General features: G+C 38.4%; 1 protein-coding gene across 4 annotated transcripts in view; it reads right to left on the bottom strand.

Moving 5' to 3' along the window:
* MAGI3 (membrane associated guanylate kinase, WW and PDZ domain containing 3) overlaps positions 1–22,970 on the bottom strand; it is a 111,443-nt gene that overhangs the window by 42,000 nt on the left and 46,473 nt on the right. For all 4 annotated transcript variants that reach the window (XM_053393515.1, XM_053393513.1, XM_053393517.1 and 1 more), the window contains exons 2-9: positions 22,714–22,830; positions 18,673–18,792; positions 15,374–15,583; positions 11,504–11,684; positions 9,696–9,775; positions 8,862–8,919; positions 2,777–2,871; positions 945–1,133 (exon numbers count right to left, since the gene is read on the bottom strand). In XM_053393515.1, coding sequence (XP_053249490.1) covers positions 945–1,133; positions 2,777–2,871; positions 8,862–8,919; positions 9,696–9,775; positions 11,504–11,684; positions 15,374–15,583; positions 18,673–18,792; positions 22,714–22,830 — 1,050 coding nt within the window. The remainder of the gene's footprint in view (positions 1–944; positions 1,134–2,776; positions 2,872–8,861; positions 8,920–9,695; positions 9,776–11,503; positions 11,685–15,373; positions 15,584–18,672; positions 18,793–22,713; positions 22,831–22,970) is intronic.

The following is a 22,970-nucleotide window of genomic DNA, read 5'->3' as shown; positions in this document are numbered from 1 at the left end:
CACTTTGGAACAAACAAGCAAGGTGGAGAGCTTAAAAGTTTTTTATGTGCTAGGTAACTCCAAGTGAGCCTGCCGCAAAAAGAGCTTTTAAGCTCTCCACCTGGCTTGGATTTATCTTGCACAATACCAACCAGCCTGCTTTCAACAATGTATGGTTAAAATCATGCAAGTTAAATGAGTGTTAGATGCAACTGTACACAATCTGTGGCTGTACTTACAAAATTATGACTATTCAATGAATGAACTGGTTCTAAAGATTCTGAACCCGTGTTTACCGGTCAATTATATAGAGAAGCATTTATACATTTTTTTAAAAAGTGATTCTTATGTAATTGTGAAACAAATAAATGATCTGGAACACTGGATGTACTTCCTAACAGAATGCACCAATGTTCAACTACTTATTTTGTGGTTCTCTATATTCATTCTAAACATGTATTAAACATCTGCAAAATGGCCAAAGACACAAAAAACCGATTAACAAAATCTCGCACAAGAACTCCTACACCACCAGAATAGCATGCAATAAGCCTGATGTTATGTCATGCATGGCTAAGAATGTAGCAACTAAATTTAGAAAATCCTGAAGGAATCTACAGCAGCTGCAACCTACCCTGGTCTTAAACTGGAGTCTGAAGAGCCAAAAGAATAAAAGACTGAAAAGCACAATTGTTAATCGTTTTAAATCTACTTTAGTCCTTTGAACAGAAGAGAGTAATGGCAGCAAACATAGTTAGATAAGGAGATGCAATACAGAAGACAGGAGCATCCTTTAAACACTTTGTTACTTCATTTTCACTGTTAATGAAACTTTTGAAACACACAGCAGCAAACTTCAACAGTACCATCACTGAATTGTCAGAACCATCTGTTTTCATAATCTTTGTATCGTCATTTGTCCAAACTGAAAAATAAATATGGAGGGGGGGGGGACCTTAATTCACCTGGTGCAATTTTGCCATCCTGTGCAGCTGGTCCATCTTTCAGTACATTCTTCACCTGCAGAAACTCATCTGGTCTGTCTCCACCAATGATTGTGAAGCCAAAGCCCATATTGCTTTTCTTCAATGATGTCCGTATGAGTGCTCCTATCAACTGCGATGGGTCTCGGGTGAAGAGAGACTTCACTGGTTCTGCAGCCAAGCAAAAGGGTTCCCCATATAGTCATTCAATAATTGGGGCTGCAGCTAAAGCTAGCTAATATAGCAGTAATACACAATTTAACAAGGAAAATGACTGCAAGAATGGTCAAATAAAAGCAACAAAGGAGGTGCAGGGGAAAATATAACACTTGGAATAAGATTAGAAATAAATCTTCATAGCAGAAATCAAATGTGAAGTCATAACCAATGAAATAGCAGCTCCAATTCCAGCTCGGGGGGTAGGGGGGTAGCCAAGCTAAGTATGGATTTGCCTTTATCTGGTTAAAAGGATAATGCTAAAAAAGAAAGGAACCTTTTGAGTTTCATGTTAACACAAAAGACAACTGGAGATTATGAATGTTCCAGTTATCCTGTGTTTGATGCCAGCAGTATGGCTGGGCCATAACTGTTTATCAAATGCTGTGATTAGAACTTAAGGCAGGAACCAGAAGACCTGAAGCCACACACTTGCTGGCTCCATCTTCATCCTGTGTCCAGATAGCCAAATCACTGTCTGTCCATCCACACTATGGAGTGGCCAAGCTGATTACACCAAATGGTTTTAGGATGCCTTAAGCTCATTATGCAGCTATAAGACCACCAATTCGTTTCAACTGCAGAGATTGCTTTAAATAAACAGCACAGCAATACTGTCTTATGGGTTACTAATGCTCACCTATGACAATGTGTGTATAAAACATAAAGTCTTCAGATGGAGGCAGTGTCATTTGCATATTTTGCAAATTGTCACGTGTGTTGAAAATGTAATTATTTCAATTTTAAAACATTTTACAGACACGTCATGTCTGTAGGAAACTCAATGTAGCACAAAGCTTCTAAATACAAATGAGGACCTCCAGATAATGTTGGACTCCAACTCCCAACAGTCCCAACTGAGGGGTATTTAGCATGAGGGATCTTTGAATGGGAATCCAAAGCAAGCCTCAGCTTCATCATTCAGCACGAACACTGAGATCCAGCGCCGAGGGCCTTCTGGCGGTTCCCAGTGAGGCTACAGGGAACCAGACAGAGGGCCTTCTCGGTAGTGGCGCCCGCCCTGTGGAACGCCCTCCCATCAGATGTCAAAGAGATAAATAATTACCTGACATTCAGAAGACATCTTAAGGCAGCCCTGTTCAGGGAAGTTTTTAATATGTAATGCTGTACTGTTTTTAACACTGATTGGGAGCCGCCCAGAGTGGCTGGGGAAACTCAGCCAGATGGGCGGGGTATAAATAATAAATTATTATTAATATTATTATTTCAAGCAGCAGTAATAGCAGCAGACGGCACATCCTGCATTCACCAACAAAAGCTTGGTGGCCTGCCTACTAATGGCCCTTAGGTATATAGTATTGCACATAAAGTGCACTATAAGATGGAAAAATATTTATGCTAATAGTTTCTGATAGATAAATAAATAAGCTACAAAAATAAACACAAACCACTCATTGGTGAGATTAATAGAGTAGTAGTTAATGGTTTGAAAATATTTTCTAAAATATCTGTTAAAATTAACTGACAGTTCTTTCCCTGTGTGACAATGAAAGCTAACTATGTTCAACATGTAGTTCTTGATTAATTTACTGCAGATTTCAGCAGAATCTACTAAAAGCTGCCATTGAAACTAATACCTGGATTTGAAGGGCCTCCATCCATCTGTCCTAGCTGTTTTTTCCGTTTGGCTTCCAAAACTGGATTTTCAAACTGGGTTTTCTGGTTAATATGACTGAAAAAATATACAAGACATCATTGAAAATTTAATTGTGAAATATTTTTCATAATTTTCATAAAAAGGCCAACCCAAGTGGCCCATTCCCCTATAGAACAATTATTTTGTTTCTGGAATCAACAATGAGAAGCAAGTATTGAGTATTAGCAATCATGAACCAAAGTCAGGGTGAACTGGTGAAGCTCAGAAGAGTTTGTAATATACTAGAGAGTGGAATAAGACTGCCCAAGTTTCCCTTGTGTTTGTTCTCTTCTTTAGCAATTGTTAGTCAACAGCCCTAAAGGGGGGGGGGGTAATAAATGGAATACAGCACAATGTTAGTGCTTTCACTGATGATATGGAACTTTTATTTAAAGACCCTTTAGTAGCAGTACTGGAAGCATTTGCTACACTTTGAAATTATGGCACAATAGCAGGGTTGCAGTTAACCATTTTTAAGTCTGACATACTTTATGTGAGAGTGAATCTGCTGATGCAGTATCAGATCAGACACCTATGAGGCTTCATGTCCATGGCAGATTAAATATCTCAGAGTTTACTTAACCAATAACTTGTCGCACTTAACAAGAGTCAATTTTGCACCACTGCTGAGTCAAACCAGGAAGAATCTTAAATCCTGGTTGAGGTTAAACCAATCATGGCTAGGGGGGGACATTGCAACTGTTAAAATTTCTTTTTTGCTACACTTCCCTTTCTTATTCCAAACCCTGCTGGTTCCAAACTTATTCCACTTTAAGTCTGACAGTTGTTGTTAAATAGATTTATTCATGGGGACAAGAAGGCAAGGATGAGGAATAAGGTGGATCTGCAATGTGGATCAAGAAACCAATTACATCACTATCAAATTAGAGAAAATTTAAAATTGTTTGTAGATCACCCCTTTAGAATTGTCAATATGAATTCCGGGGTGTGGGTGTGGGTGTCATTTATTCAGATGTAGTGGCTGTGTCTGGCAGTACATGTCTTTTTGGTTTCTGTCCATTCTAAAATAATGCGCATTTTAGGGATGACATGGGTAACGACTCTCCCTCTAGCTCTATTAAGCATTTTTGATGGTCCTAATCAAGATTTATTCTACAAAGAGCTGATACTGTTCCTGATTATTGCAGCTCAGTCAGAAATAGTCTATTAGTGGATTACTCTCTTAGGTATTGTGCTTAATAACTGCTATAACTGAGTGTGGACCATACTGATGGATGAAAAACTTATGAGTCTTTAAAAAACTCAAGGCTAAGCTAACAGAGATAAATTCACTTTTTTATTGTTTTTGTTTATTCCGTATATCAAAAGACAAAAGCAAGAATCAAGACCCCCTTGAACACATGGTCATTTATAAAAGGACTCAGACATTTAACTCATACATGGCTTACATGTTTGTCTTTCTTGTTTGTTATCTTAAAAGCTGTGATATAGGAAGCTGTGAAATTGTTCAGTTATATTTTCTTTTCTCTATTAGTTAATGTAATGATAAAATGTAAATAAAATGAATAAACCAATATTGACTTCAAGTTTAATATCTGCTTCTTCAGGTTTTTAAGGAAATTTAAGTTTTGACCTGGAAGCTGGCTGAATCTCATTATGATACTTTGGAAGCCTTAATCATGTAATTCAAGAGAAAACAGCTAGTGGTTTGCAAAATTCAAAGTTTACTACTTAGCAGTATCTGAATGCACAGTAAAATTATTACAGTAAGATAGCATCTTACACAGGGGTTTTGTTCCAAGGGTTCCACATATACCACATACCCAAACACTTGGAGTCACCCCATGGCTCCTGGGTGAGGGGGAGACAGAAGGAATTGCCAGTATTCCCAGAGTTTGTACACCAAGCGGGCCTTGCCCAGCAAACATGATGGAGAGCTTAAAAACTGTTTCTGCACCAAGTAACCCAAGCAGATTCTGCTTTGCTTGGGGAGCAAGGCCAACTCAATGTGCCAGCTGTAGGAAGCCGGGAATACTCTTGCAGCAACATAGGTGGCCTCGCAAAAGCATCACACAGCCAGTGCGCTGAGTGGACCTTGGAAGCAGGATGGAGAGCTTAAAAGCTCTTGCCACACTAGATAACGCCAAAGGGACCCAGCATAAAGAGTTTTTAAGAGCTTCACCTTGCTTGGATTTAACTTGCACAATTTCAACCAGCTTACCTTTAATTGAGGGTGGTTGAAATCTTGCAAGTTAAATGTGCACAAGATGCAATCGTACTGTGCTGAAGAACCAATGCAGATAATTATAAGTCTCATTGGCAGCAATAATAATAATCTTTGTCTGGAACAGTTATGGCTAGCTTTTATTGGCTTCTATTCAAGTTACTGCAGATTACGATCAATCTCTACCAGTCTGGGAATCAAGTCCCATATTTCTTAAGTAGAGGCATTTTCATGCTACTTTGTACCCGTAGCATACCATGTGCTCATTAAATATATATATAATTATCCTGACACATTAAATATATAACATTGGAAGGTATTACATCAGAACACTTCTCTGTAATTAAAGATAATAGAACTCTTGTGACCTTTTCCTATAAGCATTCAGGTTGAGAAATCCTAGTACCTTAAAAAAAAAGACCTATTGACTACAGATGAACTATTCCAGTCATATATTTAGGAGTGTAGATCACATGCTTTCATTAGTAAAACAAATGTTATAGAAATTTAATCACAGCTTCCTCAAAAGGTGCCATGGAAGCCAAATAAATGAATAACCAGACAATGCTTTCTAGTTCCCATTTATTGCTCCCATTCATATCTCATCCTTCCTCCAAAGACCACATGGTGACATACACATAGCAGTTCCATTTGTCCATACAACTCTGTGAGGTAGGTTAAGAGAGAATGAACTGACAAAGTGAGCCTTATGGCTGAATGTGTCCTGGAATTCATTGCCAGATGAAGAACTCAAACTCAGGATTATGTTCTGCCAAATTCTTAAATGCATACCATGGTTTATTTGAGAAGTACAGAGTCAAGGCAAGAATTAAAGGTACAGCAGGTGAACTGCATGGCTAACTACAAGCTGAAACATTGATCCAACAAGCTACACACACCCTGCCTCTTCTTTTTGAAGATAAGGTGAGCACAAGACTTAGCATGGCAAACAACAGTTGTTTGTGCTCTAGGCAAGCAAATGGGCACATCCGCTAGTGGGTTGGTCCTGTGGGGTTTGTTTCAATGTGCTTGGTGCCAGAGGTGCCAGTTCAGTATCCAACTTACTCTCCTGGAGGAGGCTCCTTACTGATAGGAGGAACCGGCAGCTGCATAGACCCTATAGGAGATGCCTGACTGATCACAGGGGTGAGACATTTCTCTGACAACCTGCTTGAACCTTCACCAGAATCAAACTCCTGACTCTATTGATCACTGCCCCCTCCGCCAGCTCTGACATTCTCAATTTCTCATCCTTTGGGTCATCTAGTTCCAATTCCCTAATTTCCTCACCTCCTCAGGATCTGCCCATCACCTCTGTGACATCTCCACAGGGCTCATGACAGAGTGAGGACATGAAATGTAAGCCAAAACTCCATCTACTCCACCATAACTTCTCTGAATCCTACAATAAAAATTAAATCTATGTCTATGTCATTGGCAGATATTGTTCATAACAGACAACTGCTGCTGTGTTACTTCTGATAACTAGCATCAAAATAAGACACAAAATAATCTGGTCTAAAGATAGTAATTCATAACTTAAAGCTTGCTATGCTTAAAAAGGCATCAGAGTATAATCAGAGCTTTCAAAACATCCTGGGAGAGCCTATTAAAAGATCAACCTCTCCAATGTATATCTCATTTGCTGCTTACAGCCCTTGAATTCCTATGCAACATATGAGTATATCCTAAATCAGAGGAAGTCGTTTGTTCTTGGGCCATGTGTGGCCAAGATCCGCAATCTGACATACACATGTCACCAAGCTTACATCTATGAAAACCCTATATAAACAGAACTCCCGCAACTGGAAGTTGAGATTTTCAGGATTCTTCCCAGAGCAATATATTTCATGCCAGATACTTGTTGAACACAACCACAGCCATGCAAAATCACACATCTTTAAAAGGCTTTTCTGCACTTATATAGCATATCTAATAGGATTGACAGTGACCAACCTTGCTTGATTTGCATCGGTTTATTATTTCTGAATGACATTAAGACTCAAGATCAGAGTTAAACCTTATGACAAATCTATAGATTTGTCCACTAACATTTTGGAATACCACCTAGGATAACGTTTAACAAAAAGGGTCCATTGAATGGATCCAACAAAACATGCCAGAACTGCCTCATTATTACCTGCATTTTACATTACTACATATTTGAGGAGACAGGGCACTCTGTTATGCCAATGACAGGACTAGATCAGGGAAGGGCTACAGGTCACTGGTAGAGCATCTGCCTTGCATGCAGAAGGTCCCAGGTTAAATCTCTAGCATCCCCAGGTACGGCTGGTGAATCTCCTGGCTGAAATCCTGAGAGCCACTGCCAGTCAGTGTAGACCATACTGAGCTAGATGGACAATGGTTTGATTTAGCACAAGGCAGCTTTCTATGTGTATGTGCTTATATTAATAATACTAGTAGCAATTTCATTTTTGAATCACACATACACACACTCTTATCTCTCTATCATGGACAAGGCCTTGTGATATTCTCTGAAGTACAGTACAATAATTAGTGCAATGATTCAATTTACCAAACACTAATCTTCCTCCAAAAATTGGTCTCTGCTCAAACTTTAGAACCTTCCAGACTCACATCTGCACTTCTAAACACAGGCATTTATGGACATATTACGGAAAACACGTTTCTTTTTCCTGTATGAAATAAAGTAGCCTCTAATTATCCTGAATGCTGTTATAGAGGAACACTTTTATAAGGAAGTCAAACTAGAGCTTGAGGAGGAAATATTAACTGTAATAAGACTAAAATGCCAGCATTTCTACATAAAACTCACAATCAGTTTTCCAGAACAGATTACTTTAAAACCGGGCATTAAGTGCTGAGGAAGAGTGACCTGGGTAGTCCTAATACGTCATCTAGCTTTGATTTTTGTTTGTTACTTACAGTGCAGTGGAGATATTGAATCAAGGACACAATAAAAGCATCTCACGATCTGTGCTAAAATAAGCCATGCTTTATCCAGGGTGCTTGTTGTATAACAATTGCAAGATAGTAAGGTGTAGTATTTTGTATTTAAATAGAAACATGCAGAACTATAAGGATAGTTATAAGAGATATTTAAGCTATTTTGAGAAAGACCATGTTTCAGAGAATCAAAATGTGCTTTGGAGAGTTTTAGATGTACTGAAGCAACCCTGTTATTCTTGCCTGATTTTTCAGTGGCTTTCAATGCCAAAATCTAGGGTATTCTCCTTAACTGACTTTGCTTTTCCAATATTGCTTTTGCTATATTTTTGTAGACCATTCAGATATATTTAAATAACAAGCAGTTTAGAAATGCCTTTAAATAAACTAAACCAAATAAGCAATTTAGCCCCCACACTGGAAGTTTCCCATCTCTGTCCTATGTAGTACTATTGACAAAGTAGGGTATTTGTTAAAAAAACAAAACAAGCACTCAGTTGTGGACAGAAAGCTAAGAACACACTACTGCTTCACTTGCTGTAGGAATGTATGTATCTATCCATCTATGGAACACGAATGCATACTATGTATGTGCAGATGTTACTCGATTCTTCTGGGAGATACGTGGATACATTAACTAAATATTGGCCTCCTAATCATGGTTTTTAAGTACAATAAAACTTAGGGAGTTTTTAATGTTTGAAGTTTTATTCTGTTTTTAATGTTATGTTGAAAGCCACCCAGAGTGGCTGGGGAAACCCAGCCAGATGGGCGGGGTAGAAATAATAATTGTATTATTATTATTGTTATTAAAAAACAAAAAGTAGAACTTTGCACTTATTTACATATCATGCTATGCTTCTCTATGGGATCATAAAATTGAGCTATGAAGAAGTGTGAGAAAACTTACTCAACGTAGTATGTTCCATACTGAGGATCTTCTATTTTCTCCCAACCATATGGAAGCTCTGTAATTGGAAAAGAACAATGGAGTTTATTAATTATAGATTATAATTACATTTAAATACCAATAGTTTGCTGTGGATTATTTATTTTTGCCTTATCTACTTCCATTTATCCAATGGGATTTCGTATTGCAGACCTATTTCTCATGCTTCTTACTTGCAAATACTGAAATAACTGTGGCTGGGCATACTGCATTTCCTCACAAATTTCATTGTAGGATTAAAAAAAACCTCATTCTAGAACAAAAGCAGTTCTTGTAGTCTCGCTTTAAAATAATTTATCATGACATAAGGCCACCCTCACGTACCTCCGGCCTATGCCGTCCTTTTATGCTAGAAAATGTTGCATTTATATGTTAATGGAGGAGGTAAACACAGCTGCTACATTACCACTTCCCTCTGATGTTACCAAAGGTGTTAACAATCAACTAACCAGTTCTGCCTTTGCCTTCAGGACTAAGCTTGGGTTAGAAAACGCTCCTTTTATTGTGCCTGGATTATCTTTGTACATATCCATAATGCCTGAGACTACACTGAACTGCATCAATGCTCTGAAGCCCAGGTTTTACACAGCCTTCTCTTATTACAAACTACACTAGGATGATTAGCTAGAACCAAGTTGCTAGATAGTTTTAATTTGTGGGTAAGATAACTTTTCTGACAAATTATATTCAAATGTGCAGTTTACTTGTATGGGCATTAAAACCAATAGCACTTTTGCAATTTCAACCAGAGCTGAACGGAACCCTACATAAGAAACAAGATTCTGAGTTTCTCACCTCCATCTTCACAGTCTTCAGGAGCTTTGGCTTTTTTACAAAGGCGAGGATCCAGCCAGGTGGTAGTTTTGGTGTTGTGACTGTGGGACGCAAAGGATCTAGTTAAAGATTGTTTACAAAAGTCCCCATCACATACAGATTCTTCCCTATTACGCAGTCTAACGTGGATGTGGGTTACACAAACATGCAATCACATAGGCAATATCCCTCACAGCAAAGTGCTAACTGAGAGCAAAAGATCCATGGCACACAGTTGCTCCATTTGTGGAACTGGAGCTTGTATGAAGATAAGTTTTATGGAAAAAAGATTCCTAAGGAATTAATTCCCACTTATACAAATATTCCAAAATAGAAAACTAACTGCAAAACGCAACTGTGTTTTGTAATTGTTTGAAAAATACCACCAATGTTATTTGTGATAAAGAGGCCAAAGAGGGAAAATGATACATTTCGACATGTTTGAATCAGGTTCTTTTGTATAGTTGTGAAGTAACAATTCACGCAAGGAATGAAATAATAATCAGCCACAAATGGTTTCAGGTTTATGTTTCATGGTCACAGATCATGCTGTTATTACTACAAAACAGCAGGCATCTTTTGCGTAAAGGTTAACCTAGGTTACAGTTGTCAAAAAATGCTGGTAACTCAGCATTCAATGCATGATGAATCTAGTGGTTCCATGAAACTGCGTGGGTGTATGTGTAAGTTCAGCAGAGAACAAACAGACCTACTGAAACAAAAATACACATGTCCCTTCTGGCTCTCTTGGAAACAGACATAAAAACATACTCTATTCATCTTGCTTTTAAGAACTTATACCTATGTAAAAATATATAATCTCTTGTGTCATTTAAGATATGGAATGGTGCAATTTTATACCATAAGGGCCAGAAAAGATAGAGATCTATTTTTCAAAATGCAGCACTGTGTTCTCAAAATATTTACATAACTGAAGGCTGTATGCAAGATCTGGGGTGACCTTACTATCTCTAAATTGGCAGACAGGCTAATACTTGTACTAAGAAGATACAACTTTAAGAATGAAAGCTTTAAATTATTTTTGTATGTTTCACTGATTAACTTGTCACATATTTAAATATGGATATTTACGGAAATGCCTCCTATAAAAGGAAGCTTGTCCTGAACAATCTACATAGACCTTCAATTTTGGGAAATGCATTTTTCAAAGAGAGAGAGAGAAAAAGTGTCCTTATAATAGAAAAACTGCAACACCATAATTACGCTTTCCTTCAAATTAACTTTTGTATTAGAGCATAGCAACATTATCTCTTGGGGTATGGGCATAAAAATCCAAGTCTCCCTTAATCTAAACTGAGGGAGTGGGGCTGGATTAGATAGAGGTGTCTCTTCGCCCAGTTCTCCCTCTTGTCAGCCACTGAACCCATGGGCGGTCCAATGGAAGGGGCCAGTGGAAAGTCCTAAAATGAGACTGAGCTCTCTCAGATTCTGCTGGGTCTTGAGTCAGTTTCACTGCCATCATATAATGGCATCAGGCCCAACAGGAGACTAATCACTGTGCCAGTATGCAGTGATCAGCCCCTACTGGGACTAATCATTCCCCCCTACATTTGGGCTTCCATGAGTTGTGGATGTGGTAGTAACCCATCTGCTCTACAAGGCTCCATCAGAAGGGGAGAAGTCAGGATTGTGCCCTAACTTGTAAGGACTGGTAACCCTTTAACAGGCAAATTAACTGGCAAAAATAATATCCTCTTAAACAAACAAAAAACCTTTAGTCACTTCAATCAATCCTAAATTGCACACAAGCATACCAAACTTGTACTCACTCAATGAAGTAGATCATGCCTGTGTCTGTGTATGCCATCTCCCAGTTCTTGGGTAGAGGCTCTAGGTTTTCTTCCCTTGATAAATAGTTTCTGAAATCCATCGAACTACTTGTCTGACTGTAACTAGGAACAGGCTTCATCCAGTCAGAAGAATCTGAATGTCTTTCTTTGTTTTCTACAGCTGTTTAAAAGGAAACTTGTTAGTTTTGTCATATCTTCGTGCTGACTTGCACACAAAGGCACCTTTTTGGCTTGGTTATAAAGCAAATGTCAAACATAAAATTCCATCCATATTGTTATCCCATGTAATTTGCTACTGCAAACTTTATATACCTGAAATCTCTATGCTGAGGATATGAGCGACTAGATCTATCATTGCATTTCCTTTTACCATATAATATTTTCACTGTTTATTAGAAAATGTGCATGTTCTCTCTCACATGTAACCAAACACGGTACATGATCATAATGAAGGAAATGTCAATGACTTCAGTTCTGCAGTTTATCGGCTGGCACATTTAGCAAGGCCTCTGGCCCAAACTTTGGATGGTATATTCAGATGTGTGGAAGTTTGACTTTGCTCTGACTTATGCAGGAGAATATCAAAGGATTTGGTAAATTTACCCTTTCAGACAGTAAAAACTGGATGTCATGCCCAATTTGGAAATTTAACTTTTAAAATTTATTTTTAAAGATGAACAGTGCAGGGCTATAAACCTATATGGGTATTTTCAAGTATCACCTTATTTTACAAATATTTTCTCACAAGTTCCTCATTTTGCATGCCTGCAAAATCCAAGTTCCAAGGATGACTAGGCTAATCAAGATCCAGGCAGCAGATGAGAAACCAAAGCTACATGCAGAGACTTTGCATATCTATTTCTGCCAAGTGCTGTTCCTTTAGAAATTGTTATTCCCTCTCCCAATGTTGTTTGCCAGTGATCTGCAAACAGTTTCACATAATGTACCTGTGTGAACTATAAAGTTTGTATCCGAAGCAGTGCTAACTCTCTTATTCCACTAAAATAAGGATTTTACTTGTGCAATGAAACTCCCCTCCCCATTTCCCTGCACAATCCAAACCCTCTAGAGCATATTTGGAGAAGGTGCAGGGTGTGCCTGGAAGGGGGGGGGGCGATTCCATTGTGCAAGTGTAAAATATTGCACTAATAGAATGAGGGGATTGGTGCCCTAGGATGCATCTCAGAACATGCATGTGGAGCAAATGGAGCAAATTTGGACTCTAAAGCTCTAGCATACCCTGAAACCATGATGCGGCATTAAATACAGAGTTTAGGATGTCTATGCTTTAATGAGTTCAGTAAATCAAGCCCCAAAGCTTTTACAGCTCAGAAGCTACATCACAATGCTACTTAAAGGTCATCTTATGCTCTTTATAATAATCTGATTCATGCAGTCACCTTGAAAATTAAAGACTAAAGACGACTAGCAAACAAAGATGCATGTGGAATGATCACTGCAAGTCACTCTAGCTATTATTTTCTGGCAGTCCTACAACTTCCAGGAGACCCACAAAGAAAAAATAAAGAGTCTCTCTCCTTGCTGAATCTAAGATCATGAGAAATGATTGGGAACACCTCTGGGGTGTACCTTAAAGATATGACTGCCTTACAAATAGACATGAGCAAGCCACAGAAAGCTTCTGGCTTCACGGCAACTCTGAAGGAAGACACATTTGAAGTTTTCACTTCTGCTTTTGTTTAACCATAGTCTGTCATTTCATCTGAATGGACAAACTATGATTTACATTAACTATGGATTATTTAAAACCTAAGGCTCACTGCAGCTCATTCACATCACACTAAATTACGGTTTCCTGCATTGCAGGGGGTTGAACTAGATGACCCTCAGTGTCCCTTCCAAACCTATAATTCCATGATTCCATGAGACTTGTGAGCCTCGCCATGTTAGTAGTTTTGTATCTTGAAATTCCAAGAGAATGTCAACACAGTTCTTTTTCTCTCCAAAAAGCGGGGGGGGGGGGGAGCTTGCAACCAGAAAGCTTCACAAATTACTTTCAGTATATTAAATGAGACTTCATTCAAATGTATTTGTGGTCAAGTTCTTAACTCAAACCCTGCAACCAAGAATAATTGGTTCAATTCAGATATCATAGCCAAACATCTGACTATCAATAACATGCTGTGGGCTCACATACCATGGCAAACCATGGTTACTACATGTTATAAAATAGAGGAAAACAGCATGCACAAGAGAGACAGAATGTACACATAGTAACAAAACACAATTTGGCCATGATATCTGAATCAAACATTGTATTATCTATTATGCTCTGTTGGCAGCAGCCTGAAAAAATAGCCAAAGGATGCCTGAAGTTTGGGTCCCACAAAGAATTATTACTTTCCCCATCTTTTTAAATAAACTCCTCAATTACAAGAGTGTTACAGTGGAACCTCAGTTCCCAAATGCCTCTATTGTTGTACGTTTCGGTTCTCGAATGCCGAAAACCCGGAAGTAAATGCTTTTGCTTTCGAATGTTTTTTGGAACCCGAATGTGCTACACAGCTTCCGCTGAGTGCAAGAAGCTCTTGCAACCAATGGGAAGCTGCGCCTCGGTTTTCAAATGTTTCAGAAGCCGAACGGGCTTCTGGAACAGATTTTGTTCAAGAACTAATGTACCACTGTACTCACCAATGGCAGTTATAATTGTAAAGAATAAAAGTGATTACATGGTTCACAATTCTTGGAGTAAAATACTACCCCAAGTAACATGGCAAGCTGGAAACATTAAGCAATCTCAGGGTAAAACATCCACACCCCTATTTGTTTGTTTGTTTGCTTGCTTGCTTGCATGCTTGTTTGCAATACAATTGAGCTAAGAACAGAGTAAGAAAGGATGAAGATTTGGATCATGGGGCAAACTATACTGTTTGGGGAAGAATCTTTTTCAAACCAGCCCCTGCCCCCGGTAGGCCTGGGCAATATATCAATATATCGCCCAGATCTGGTATGAAGGGCAGACCACAATGATGACTTCACTCAGTGGTACATCATGGATGAAACCACCATCTCCTGAGTCCCTCTGCTACCAGTGCACCAAAGGAGAAACAAGCTACAGCTGGGTGCTGGAGGCAGAGGGACTCAGGATATATAGCTGAGTGAAACAGTCATCACACTCTGCCCTCATATCGCCACAGAGGGAGAAACAAGGTCCATCAGTGAGGCACCGATACAGCTTGTTCCTCTCTCGCTTCTGTAAACTGCTTGGCTGAGGAGCACACCGCTGTCCTTGCTTCAGCCAAGCAGTTTTATGGACCCCCCCGACCCGCCACCGGCTCGCACGAGTCAGCAGCGAGGTGGGTGCTCTGTTTGCACATCTGCCTCATCTGTCGCTGCCTTGACATGGGCGATGGTGGGCACTGGAGGAGGAGGCGCTTTGGAAGAGGCAGAAGCTATGCACGGTGACCGGCAACTGCCTTCTTCCTTCCCACCTCCTTTCCAACATTGTGATATACTGCCATACCACAATGTTTAGCTGGCGTTATATTACGATGTTGGAAAGCAGTTATCGCCCAGCCCTACCCTGGTCATTTTCCCTTCATATACTTTTGGACGCTGGGCCTTTAGGAATGGGGAACATGTGATCCTCCAGATGTTCTTGGGCTTCAGCTACCATCAACTCTAGCCAGCATGACCAATGCTCAGAGACGACAGCAGTGGTAATTGAGCATCATATGGAGGGCCACAGATTCCCCACTGCTAATTTTATAATTTGCCCTGTGTTGCAGGAACAGGTGAGCCTATACAAATAAAAATAAAATTGAGAAGATAAACTACAGATAAAAGCACTGAATTTAATTTGATGTTTAAATATTGAAATGTACTGACCTGTGCCTCCACTACCATTAACTGCTTCCTTTTCTTCCTCCTCCTCTTCTTCAGGAAATGAACTGTCCATTTTTTGCATCTTGCTGACTGATGTGGTTCTTTTTCTTTGAGATTCTGGATCAAAATCATTATCAAAAAGCACTTGGTCTACTGGATCTGGTTGAAATGGGCTTGGCTCGGCTGGAGGTTTAGGGGTACCATAGAAATTTCCTTTTTTTGTATATACAAGAAAGAAAACATATGAGCATTAATTAGGAATTATAATAAAGATTTCTGAGGCATTCTTTTTCAGAGGTACCTCATTCAGCATTAATTGCCAAATTGTAACTTCAGCACTAGTCTAAAGCTCAGCTAATTTATATTTAATTAATATAATTTGCTTGCATACATTCTCAGTTTAGGATGTTAACCAAGGTTTTTGTGGGGGTATTATAAGCTCTGCAATTACTTACATACAATATTCAAAAAAAGACTCTTTGTATCCTTAAAAATCATGACATGAATTAGAAATAATAATCTGAAATAAAAAATGTAAGTCTTAATAAGCTTCTGTGCACCAAGTTCTTCAGACATGTTTTCATAATGGTCACTTTACAGGCATGATTGATGCTGGTGTACACCATTGTTTTCCGCAGGAAATTGTGTGGATGACATACTCCCGATTTTGAACATCTATATATATATACCTTGGTATCTTAAATGGGCCAGAGCTCCCTGATGTGTATTTACAGAGATCTGAAGGAGATGTATATGTCACACACTTTTTGTGTTTGCTATGGGACTCTATACAGTTAGAGAAGCATAGTGAGGCAATCTTGACCTCTACACATAAAGTGGGGTGATACCCTCACTTTAAATATAGAAAGATTGTACCCACTGGAGTCCCCATGGTTGATGGGGTTTGCTTATATGGGTGGATGTGAATGGATTAATGGGGCAGTATGCGTGTATGTGAGAGGAGAAGAAGAAGAGTTTGGATTTGATATCCCGCTTTATCACTACCTGAAGGAGTCTCAAAGCGGAGAACATTCTCCTTTCCCTTCCTCCCCCACAACAAACACTCTGTGAGGTGAGTGGGGCTGAGAGACTTCAAAGAAGTGTGACTGGCCCAAGGTCACCCAGCAGCTGCATGTGGAGGAGCGGAGACGCGAACCCGGTAGGGTAGTGAACATGCTCTATTTTGACTGTGGTCCTGCCCACTGTTGGCTTGAGGGTCCCTCACAGGTTACCTCCAAAGGAATGTGGGCCTCCAGGGGGGAAGCACTCCCCACCCCTGTTCTAATAGAAGCCCCTCCCCAATACACTTAAAAGCTAGAGGTAGACTATTAGCTTCCGTTGTCTATGTGTTTAATTCTCTAAGTACTTGTGTGTTTCTATAGAATACAGAGATTAAGTAGCATATTCTACTTTGCATGAAGTCACCATGAATGGCGATATACTATAATTTTCAAACATATCAACAGAGTAAGTATGAAACCAAAAGTGGTTGCTCTATATGGGCCTTCTAACAAATAAGGGACTTGTTATTTTACTTTGTATTCACTAATGCCCTAGAATGAGACCTGCAAGAGCAACAATGAAAATGAAAACCAATTTCATTTTAACACACAGCACATGATAATTAACTGATCTGGAACAATCTGCAATTTTTGGCAAAGGGAAGTCAAGAGCAAATTTATTTTTATGGAGAAATATGTAACAGCAATTTACACAAAGGCGATATTACACTGCTGGAAGTTTAGTCCCATGCTTTCAAATGGCAGCATGCTCTCCAAATAAAGCTATTAGCTGAATATTGAATTACACCTAAAAATACTTCTATTTTAATATGCTGCCTCACTTGAGGGATTCCGGCAGTATTTTCCAATAAAACAAGTGCTCTGGAACAAAAATTTAAACAAACTGCTTTCAGTCCTTAATTAATCATATGATTTGAATATGGGAATTTTGTGTAATACAGAAGAGATTGCCAGGACTCCAGCTACGTTTTGAAACTAAGCATTTTGCCCTTGCAAAATATTTTAGAAATCCATACCAAATGTCATTATCAGCTTATGCTGGCAAGGCAAAATAGTGCTGGCAAGGCAGAGAAAGTTAATGTTTTGGCAAATGCTGTTACCTGATTAGAAACTGTCATTTGGAAAAATGTTGAAAAGGAAGCCAATTTATGAAGCTTAAAAAGAATAATCAGTACAAATATTTACACAAAATCAGTGTCTTAAATTTAGAGGATTCTTTAAACATTTAAGGGTTTAAATGGCAGTTCAAGACCAGTTTTCAAATTATGTGTAACTGCTCTATTTGTGCATCTGCAAATACACCACCCTCATAAAGCAAAACAAAAAATCAAGAGTGTATACTCAGTTGCTGCATTCATATTATATCTCGGCTTAATAAAACAAGATATGAACAAGCCTTGTCCTGGGCGCAGAATTACCTTCCTTCCTTTCTCAGCTTGATATATGGAGATCTTCAATTAACACTATTTTCCCATTATGTCCAAACAGGGAAACTATGGTTACCTGTTTCAGAATAAGTCAGATCTTAAACCACCTTCAGAAACATGGCTTAAGATCCTGGCATGTTCCAAATCTTGGAGTTCCCAGTTTGCACATAACAGGTAACCATGGTTAATTGAAGACACATGAGCAAAAGTCTCATGTGTCTCTCATTCAAACCAGGCCAGTGAACATGCGAAAAAACTGAGAAGCCCCTTTTAAACCACATGCTAAATTTTGTTCTCCCTGACATTTAGGATTAGAGTATTTTCCTAACAATGCAACAATATACTTCTGGGTGCCTGGCTGTAGCATTCTCTGTCTCTACATTAGGAAAGTCAGCACCACATTTTATCAGATCTGCCCTATTCTTAATAGTGATGCAGAAAAGCATCATTGAATGATAGTAGTGCTCATGGCTAAGAGCAAGGGCAGAATAGGTTAACTTCAGTGTACCATTTTATTTGTCATTTACAGAGGTGCCTGCAAGCACAGGAGAGAGGGATTGGTACCAATCACCCTGTAGACTCTCAAACCATGTTTTCTCCTTGGAAACTGGAGAATTAAACTTATCTGGGGGGGGGCACACACCTTATTGTTAATAATCTAAATTAACAGTACTTTAAAAAAAAAACAAAATTCATTCCTCTGGAATATATAATAAATGTAATATTAAAAAGCAGCATATAAAAACAGGATTTGTCATGGAAGAATTAATCTGTAAACAAAATAATATATTATTGCATCTTACAAAATATGGGAATCAAGCTGGTGAATTGATTTTAAGTTTTTTTAACATACCATCATATGTTCCACTTTCTAGCAAGGCTCCACTTTCTTCTAGTGCCTTAAATTGTTCAACAGGTATAAAATTATAGTCCACCCCAGGGACCTCCCCATCTCTGGGAGCTCTTGTAGTGCCTAGGGGAAAGAAAGAAGGAAGAACAGCTGTAAAATTTCCTAGCACTGTTGGTTTACAAAACACTCGGCTTGTACCAGAACTTGACAAAAAAATAATAATTATGCTACATACAAGGCTGTCGCCTCAGCAAGATCATAATCAGAAAATTCTCATTCAAAAGCACTCTAGTTTGTGGAACTAGGGCAATAAATTATGTAGCATTAATATATTTTAACAAAAGAACCAACATGATTTTATGCAATCTACTGCTATGAAATGCATGCATGCCTGCATTAAAAAAATGGCTATTTGAATATTCTTTCATATTTTAGCACTAATGCACTTCTCTCTCTCCAAACTCTCCCTTGAGAACAGGGATTGCCAACTCCTTTAGCCTAGGGGGCTATACGCATTTGAATTCAGCTGCTGGTGCACTGAAGGGATAACAGAGTTTGGAATTTGCAATTGACTACTATCAGCTAAGCTTTTGAATGATTTTTAAAACAGTTTTTATATAAAAGTAAAAAAAAACAAAGCAAAGATTCTGAGCACAGTAGCCTGGTTTGCGTTTCACAGTAAACCATAGTTACAAACTATGGCTTGCCATATCTGAGAATCAGGCTGGTGCACACTGCTTAAATTGTGCCCATCCCACTCCTTCCTCTATCAACTGGGGAAGAAACAAATGACAGCATTAGTTTAGTATTACATGTGAACTAGGACTTGTATTTTGTTTCTCTTGAAACAAATCATGAAAGGAAGTGCCACAGGATGGGAGTGATTTTCACGGTGAGCCGTGAAAAGTTTGTAATATGGCTTAACATTGTTTAGGAACCGTCCTATTGGAATTATATAATTTTATTGCTGGTGCATCCAGTTACATCCCATCACACTTTTTGCTGTGAACAGATTTAGCATTTCTGACTGCAGGAGCTTTTGATGTCATGCTTTAGCAAGAGCAAAAGTACCTCAAATTTCAGTTTCAGTTATGTTGCCCCCTCTAGCCGGAAGTCTCTTCCAAGCCTGTCATTAACTTTCCTCTTGTTTATGTGCAGTGCTGTATTGGCTACATAAACAATAGCAGTCACACCTGACCAATATTTAGGAAATTATAAGCATTAACATGTTAGGACATTATATTTCAGCATAAATTATTTGTGTAATTTAAAGTAAAATGTAAACATCTGATTAAAATCTTATTGTCATCTATTTAGGGAAATTAACCTATTTGGAGAGGTGTAAGTATCAAAGTTGGACGCAGGTGGCGCTGTGGGTTAAACCACAGAGCCTAGGACTTGCCGATCAGGAGGTTGGCGGTTCGAATTCACGCGACGGAGTGAGCTCCTGTTGCTTGGCCCCTGCTCCTGCCAACCTAGCAGTTCGAAAGCACGTCAAAGTGCAAGTAGATAAATAGGTACCGCTCCAGCGGGAAGGTAAACAGTGTTTCCGTGCGCTGCTCTGGTTCTTCAGAAGCGGCTTAGTCATGCTGGCCACATGACCCGGAAGCTGTATGCCGGCTCCCTCGGCCAATAAAGCGAGATGAGCGCCGCAACCCCAGAGTCGGCCACGACTGGACCTAATGGTCAGGAGTCCCTTTACCTTTACCTTTTTAGGTATCAAAAACACTGAGGTTACCTATGTCACTTCTAAGACCGACCAACTCTTATTGAGGTCCTTTGTCACTTTTGTAAAAAGGACTTTATATGGAAGTATGGGTTGTTGGTTTTTTGTAGTGGTATAACAGAGTCTGATGGTAAGCATTTGTGGGAGATAGTCACTCCTTGGCAATTGAAAGCTACCCCAGGAATATCTGGCTGAATGGGAATTGGAGCAAGGATAAAGGGCGAAGATATAATAAACTTTTTTTTTAAGAGCGCACAAAGGAAAGGAAGCGATGAACAAGGAGATGAAGGAGACCAAAAAACAAAGGAAGACAAAAAATTCTCCACGGAAAGCAAAAAGACCTGTGCTAACCAGCTGGAGGGAGGAAGAACCTGCAGGAAGAGGAGGCAAAAGGCTTTGAAGACCCTGCCTATCACATCCAGAGGGAGACATCACCCTGTTCACTGAATGTCCTCCAGCTCAATCCAGTAAACAGCAATTTTATAACAAGGGTGGATTAAAAAAAGATTTTCTGTTATATAAACCGATAGGCAGTAATTCCAATACAATTTATTACCTCAATAATATTGCAGTTTGGGCAAAATTGACTTTCCTTTCGTGTTTTGTCATGTTTCTCACCTGCATCTATTAAATAAGTCTTTTGATCTACTGAGATTTCTGAACTGAGGGGAAGCATTTGAAGAACAAACTTAAACACAGCCTCAAGGTTTTTTCCAGTTCAATGAACTAATTCAAAACATTCAAATAGTTTAAAGTTAGGCTTCCAAAACACAGCAGATTCAAAATATTACTTTGAGGCCAATATACATTTAGTTTACTCAGACAATAGCATTTTTCAGCAGATTTTTTGTGTTGTTAATACAAAGGAGTACTAATTAATGTTGGCTGATTTCAATCTTTATTGTTTAATAACTTTAAGTAAAAGATACCAAAGCTTAAGAGAGTAAAAATAAGATACTGGGTGAGATCCAATGCTTGTTATACTCACGAGTAGATGCACTGAAATCAATGGATGATTAAAGACTATGACTTAATTGGATATCACCCACTATCTAAATAGTATTTGGCTCTGTGTAGAGCAAGCAAAATCTATGCAGGTCCTGATGACATTCTTTGAAGACATGTCTGGGAAAGACATATATCTTATTGGGAGGAAGTATTAGAAATGTAGTATTTTGGAAATTAATATTGGAACTTCATAGGAATACCATTCCATATGACCTGTTGGCAGGTTTTTTATGTTGTTGTTATGCAAGATCCATGGTATTATTAAATATTTTAGAAATAATTACCCATCTCATGACAGTAAGGATTGCCTCAATCTATAAATGGGGGAAATCCTGGCTTGCCAGTAGAAAATGAAAAGTCTCAGGAATTTTAGAAACCACATTCATGAGCAAGTTAACCAATATTAAAGTCAGAGAATAATCTCTTTAAAAATTGTGCATGGGGGGTATTGATACAACCTCATAGATTATTAGGCACTATGAAGGAGACTTACGTAGTGATTTTATTGTTTTATATTAATGTCCATAATATTTCATTCACTTTGATTTTTTCCTCCTTAATGTATTAATGATTTGTGAAAGTCTAAAAAATAAATTAAAAAACAAAACTTGCTACCAACAGAGTTTAAACAAAAAAAAAAGTGTCTCGGTAGAGAAGGGCACTATATTTTATGGTACTGGAGTAAAAGGAATATGGAAGCTATTTAAGCAAACCTGTATATAAACATTCTGTTTAAAGTTTTACATAGCTACAAAAATAAACTAAGGTCAAGTTTCTTGTGTTTACCATAATCTATTACAATGAAGAACTAGAAGAGAAATGCTGATTAAGAAAGATGCAAGTATGGAAATCGTGTGGTCTAATATAGCATATTGTTCTTCTTGTTATTAACATTTGTTTGTTATTTTACACATACAGAAAGTCTAAGAATGGCATAATAAATGGTTTAATAAGAAAAGACTAATAAAGAAATAGCAGGTGAGATAGAAAACCAAGATACTTCAACATTGCAGATAAATAAGCCCAACTCTCAAACTTGGCTCACAGGAAGCGGTAGAGATAAAGATCCAGCTTTTTATATATTATATATTTTATAATTTTCAATGGCTTAAAAAATGGAAACAGGTTCAGGAAGAGGTGGTATACAAATATCTTAAAACAATAAACCTATTACCTTTTCACTTCATTTCATTCCATATTGTTGAATAAGATGGCTGCGGTCTATACATAAGGTATGTATTCTTTATGGAGTTCATTTCAGATACTGAATGTTTAACAAAATAGTTATGTGAGCATGTTAAAACACTTACATGGGATTGTTCTTAAGTAGAGATTATCTCTGATCACCTGCTGTAGTTTATGATCAATTGAACCTTTCTGGAACTGCAGACTTAGATAGTGACGCAAATCTTTGTTGATGACTTTGCCTGTAAGACAAGAACAGAGCATCTTAGAATACTGTAATCTGTAATTCTACTAATGAATTACATTAAAACACCAAGGACCCATAATTTATAAGAAAGCGCTTCTCAGATAGAAGAGACTTTGAACAAAATAAATGGAAACA

Source organism: Podarcis raffonei, chromosome 6 (assembly GCF_027172205.1).
Source record: "Podarcis raffonei isolate rPodRaf1 chromosome 6, rPodRaf1.pri, whole genome shotgun sequence".
Lineage (NCBI taxonomy): Eukaryota > Metazoa > Chordata > Lepidosauria > Squamata > Lacertidae > Podarcis > Podarcis raffonei.
This window is presented reverse-complemented; position numbering and strand designations above follow the sequence as displayed.